This window comes from Palaemon carinicauda, chromosome 30 (assembly GCF_036898095.1).
Source record: "Palaemon carinicauda isolate YSFRI2023 chromosome 30, ASM3689809v2, whole genome shotgun sequence".
NCBI lineage: Eukaryota > Metazoa > Arthropoda > Malacostraca > Decapoda > Palaemonidae > Palaemon > Palaemon carinicauda.
In genome coordinates, this window is record NC_090754.1 from 37798180 (window position 1) to 37803179 (window position 5000).

Consider the following 5000-nt stretch of genomic DNA (forward strand, 5'->3'; position numbering starts at 1 on the left):
AAGCATGCTATCACAGAAATAGAATTTGTATCGTCAAAACATTATATATTTGATTAAAACCTTAATTCAATAACACAATAGGTAAAGAATATATTCTTTTGGACAAGAATATATAAAAGAATAACTGCTGTAAGATTCTGGATGAAAAGTAAGCAAAAAAGGCATACACAAACGACTAGTGTTAAACTTCAAGCAATGATGCCCATAAACACTGACACATTCGATAAACGTTCATATTCCGTGTCACCTATACTGAATATTCTATAAAATCCTCGAACATCACATTCGTGTTCCATACCTGACAACACTGAGAATATTAAACTTGAGTCTCATATAAACACTTAATGATGAAAATTTGTGTGTTTATGACAACCTGTGTCTATCATTGAAAAGTATGGAGTGTTCATATTTCAGGATACGAAACCAACACGTGTCTCTTGGAGAACTAATAAGGAGTTGTTCGTGAGCCAGACGGAATTCTAAAGGTATTCTAGTTGCTAGTGTATTGTGGTGAACGATGTAGAAGATTCAAATATCCATTTATTAGAAATAAAAGAAGGTCCTTAGGAATACTGCTGGTGCAGCTGGAGAAAAAGGGGTAAAGAAATTAAAGAATATAGAATAGGTAAACCTCACGATTATTTTATAACAAACGACTTGCTTAATTTCCTCTCGCATCTGGATGTGTGAAACGGAACCGCTTGTGGTAAGATCAAATCAAGAGTAAAAGGTCACACAACAATAAATAGAAGCCAGGAGGCCTCATACTTAGAGGGCATCAATGAGCAGAAAATCAAGATTTCAAAATTTAGCGATAGAAGTTTTATTGAAGATTACAATGCATAGAAGAATGGATGTAATCAATGGGTATATCTCCGTATGGTTGTATTTGAGGTTAGTAGCGCAAGGACTTAATATGGTTATAAAGTTAATGAAGAAAGGCACTGTCTACACAGAGTAAAAAAGGACTTTCTACAATGATAAAAATGTTTAAGAAGAAAATCAACACTAAATAAGGCTAAATTCCTGCCAATAGTAGCGATGAGAGATTATGAAGGATTGTGAAGGATCAGAAATAAGCATATTTGCACTAATAAGTTTCATTTAGTATTTTCATTAAAAAATCAATAAAATTTTGATGTATTAATAACCTTTCACACAGATATTTTCAAATGGTACAAACATTAACATAAACACCTATTTACTAAAAAATACTTATGCGTAAATACTTAAGTAAATCAGTTTGGTATGCAAATAAGTATATAAATGAATAGACAGACGTACAAAGATATGGTATGTATAATCTTCAATTTAAATGACCTAACTAGAAGAAAATATGCAGATACCTATATATATATATATATATATATATATATATATATATATATATATATATATATATATATATATATATACATATATATATATATATATATATATATACATATATATATACAGTATATATATATATATATATATATATATATATATATATATATACATATATATATATATATGTATATATATACATATATATATATATATATATATATATATATATATATATATATATTAATATATTTCCGGTCACGCTCAGATGCATTGCCAGCCATATAACAACTTGGTCTCTCCCCATACCTTGGGTAGGGGGAGAGAGAGTAGTCATACCCTTGTGAGGGGGCCACCCTGAGAGGTACAATCGGAAACCAAAACCTCCCACAAATTGCCTAAATTGCTGTTTAGTAGTGAGGGAAGGGAAAGGGAGTGAGAAGGGTTCAATCTATGTGTGTGCGTGTGCCTGTGTGTGCATATCTAAATATTTAGCCGTCAGTTTTGACGGGCTGCGTAAACTACACTAGTCTGCAAGTATAAACAACGAGACAATGCTCGGGAGAACACTAGAAAAATACAAATTTATGATTAAAGATAATTAATTTCAGTAAATGTTTTCAAATATACATTGAAAGCTTATATCAATAAAGCAATATTTTCATAAGTCTTCTTGGCGGTTTAATTCAGGCTGGTTTACTATACGAATATATGATAATAAGCGCTATATATCACTAATTGTACGGTAGTATATATACAACCAAGCTATCTTTGCTACTTTGCTATGTATATATATATATATATATATATATATATATATATATATATATATATATATATATATATATATATATATATATATAAACCTTTGTGAATGGGATGCAATAACATGGTAAAACGGTTTAAGTATTGCCACAATTAGCAAATTTCTACTGACCCGCCTGATGATGAAAACTGGCCAACCCCAGACATGAGTTGACATGTCTGAGGCCCTTGTCCTGCAGTGCCCTAAAAACGGCTTCATTTGTTATTATTGTTATTTTTTTATACGTATATATATACATGTGTGTATGTATGTCTGTGCGTGTGTTAAATTATAAACGTAACTGTTTTCATGACATTTTATTTACATTTGACTACCAAACATTTATTTTGATTAGACTATAATAACTGGGGTCAACTTCCCCTCCCAAAAGTAATATATAGAAAGTAGGAATCAACTGCAAATATGCCAAGTTTAGGCAACTGCATCCCTTAATCAGTGAGATACAATAAATAAAGGGCTCCTGAGAGGGTCCTTGACCTCAAAATGGTGGTCCAAGATTTCTATGGACGTACTATCTCTTGTAATCCTGTTATCTTTTTTTCTGTACGATTGCTCACTAGATCTGACCCCACCCTTGCAGGAGAGGAAAGTGTAAGGCAAAAACTTGCGTGTGACGTCATCATAAACGCCTTATATAAACTAACTCTCATCTTCACGAAACATCAGTCTCCTCCTGTCCTCAACATGAACACCAAGGTATCACAAGTGTTGTAGATTAGTACTCAAAGTTGAATTGATTTGCAAAATTTGTGAATGCAGATAATAGAAATGTCTCAAAACTTTGTTTTTGCAGTGATTTTTGGAAAATGTTACAGATAAGTAATTAAAAATTAATATATACCTGTCGACATTCTTTTTGTGTTTCTGAGAAATTTATTGCCTATGTCATCAGACTAAAGACGGAATCTTACTCCACGTAATTGATATAAATTCATTCATTATCGTATTCTATTACTTTTAATTTATGGTGTCTTGGTAACTTGCTATATCATTTATCTCCCCACCACAATGGACAAATCATAAGAGATGAGTCCATCATATTTGCATCCATACACAATCTTCTGTTATTATGAAATGCATTTCAACTGAATACTAATACCAGGTCAAATACTATTTCTCAAATATGAATGCTACAAAAATTGTTATAGTAATGCATAGAAGAATTTAGCAATAATTGGAAACGCAGAACTAATTTATATAATTCATAATTTATTTAATTGTTTTTTTTTTCAGATTCTTTTCATTTTGGGTTTGGTAGCCGTAGTTGCTGCCGATAAACGCCCATCTCGCCCATCCACTTCTTATGGAGTCCCACAGGTAGCTGCTGCCCCCAGCCGGCCATCAAGACCAGCTCCAGCTCCACAGGTAAAGCCAAGCTATGGAAAGAAAATATGATAATGTTTCGTGAAATTTTCACCCTTGAAACCTATTTGTTTGATCTTGTTTGCCTATTAGATATTTAAAACTAAAACATGATTTATTATTTTATCATTTGAAGCTAGGTTTATGGAAATAACCTTCATTATTCTTTCAGGTACAGCGTCCATCCTTTGGTTCCTTCGAAAGTTCTTCCTTCGAACACTCCTTCGAACGACCATCTTTCGTCCGCTCCTTCGAACGCGACTCAGATGAGTCCTTCGAACCTGCCAAGTACAACTTCCAATTTGGCGTTCACGATGACTCCACAAGCGCCAGCTTCGAGCACCAGGAAGCCCGTGATGAGGACGAGACCCAGGGCTCCTACACCGTCCAGCTTCCCGACGGTCGTCGCCAGACCGTCAGGTACTTCGTCAACGGAGACTCAGGCTACGTAGCTGAGGTCACCTACGAAGGAGAAGCCAGGTACCCCGATTCCGATGAGTCCAGGGAATACTCAGCCCCAAGACCATCCTACTCAGCCCCCAGAGCCCAGCGCCCAAGACCCTCTTTCTCTAGCTTCGAATCCCAGGAGTCTCGCGAGTTCTTCGCTGCCCCCAGCAGGGCTTATGGCACTCCCCAGTAATAGAGACATTGTATACATGCAACCGACCTCTTAACGAGATGACAAAGTTTTTATTTATTTTCTTTTGCTATTTCTATTACTATTCTCCTTCTCAAATAAGAATTTCTATATTTTTTCTCTCTAATTAATGAACAGATATCTGTCCTCATATTTGTTATTTACATATTTATTGCTATTGATTAAAAGAGTGAATTTCAAAAATGCCTGTTTATTACTTTACCTTCCGAACGAAGCAGTTACCTATGATTTCCATTAGGAGTTCATCTTATGAAAAAAATCACGAAATCATAACGTTGCTAACAAGAGATGTTAGGAATTGGTGATAGAAGAAATCACATGGAATATATCATCAGTATAGTTTTGGTCACACAAAAGAGAAAAACGAAAGACGCAACGTAATAGTCTTAAATTTTCATTCTGGTCTCAGATTCCATTAAAACAGGATTTCATATTTTGACTAAATAACATAAATTTGACAGATTCTAGCTATTGTCAACAAGACTGTTTAATGATGTAACCATACTAGCACAGAAATGGAATCTATGTTGTCAAAACATTATATTTTTGCATAAAAGCTTAATTCAATATTACAATAGGTTTGGACAAGAATATATAAAAGAATAATTTCTATAAAATTCTGAATCAAATGCAAGCAAAGAATGACATACATAAAAGACGCAATAATGCCCTTAAACACAGACACATCGAGGAAATTTCATATTCTGTGTCACCTCTTAAACTGAATCGTTTATAAAATACTTAAACAACACCCTCGTGTCCCATACGTGACAGCACTGACAATATTAAACTTGAGTCTTCTATTTAATGATGAAAGTTTATATG

General features: G+C 33.7%; 1 protein-coding gene across 1 annotated transcript; it reads left to right on the plus strand.

Annotated features, from left to right (window-relative positions):
• The first annotated feature begins 850 nt into the window (after positions 1–850).
• LOC137623477 (cuticle protein 18.6-like) lies at positions 851–4300 on the plus strand. The gene is made up of 4 exons (XM_068354310.1): positions 851–894; positions 2716–2851; positions 3389–3520; positions 3690–4300. The coding sequence occupies exons 1-4, from the start codon at positions 851–853 to the stop codon at positions 4155–4157; spliced, it is 780 nt and encodes a 259-aa protein (XP_068210411.1). The 3' UTR covers positions 4158–4300.
• The last annotated feature ends 700 nt before the right edge of the window (positions 4301–5000 follow it).

Bases quoted from the DNA above. Each gene is read 5' to 3' on its own strand.
- LOC137623477 (XM_068354310.1), top strand. From the start codon at position 851: ATGGATGTAATCAATGGGTATATCTCCGTATGGTTGTATTTGAG. The intron at 2,852-3,388 runs GTATCACAAGTG...TTTTTTTTTCAG, and splicing joins TCCTCAACATGAACACCAAG to ATTCTTTTCATTTTGGGTTT. The intron at 3,521-3,689 runs GTAAAGCCAAGC...TTATTCTTTCAG, and splicing joins GACCAGCTCCAGCTCCACAG to GTACAGCGTCCATCCTTTGG.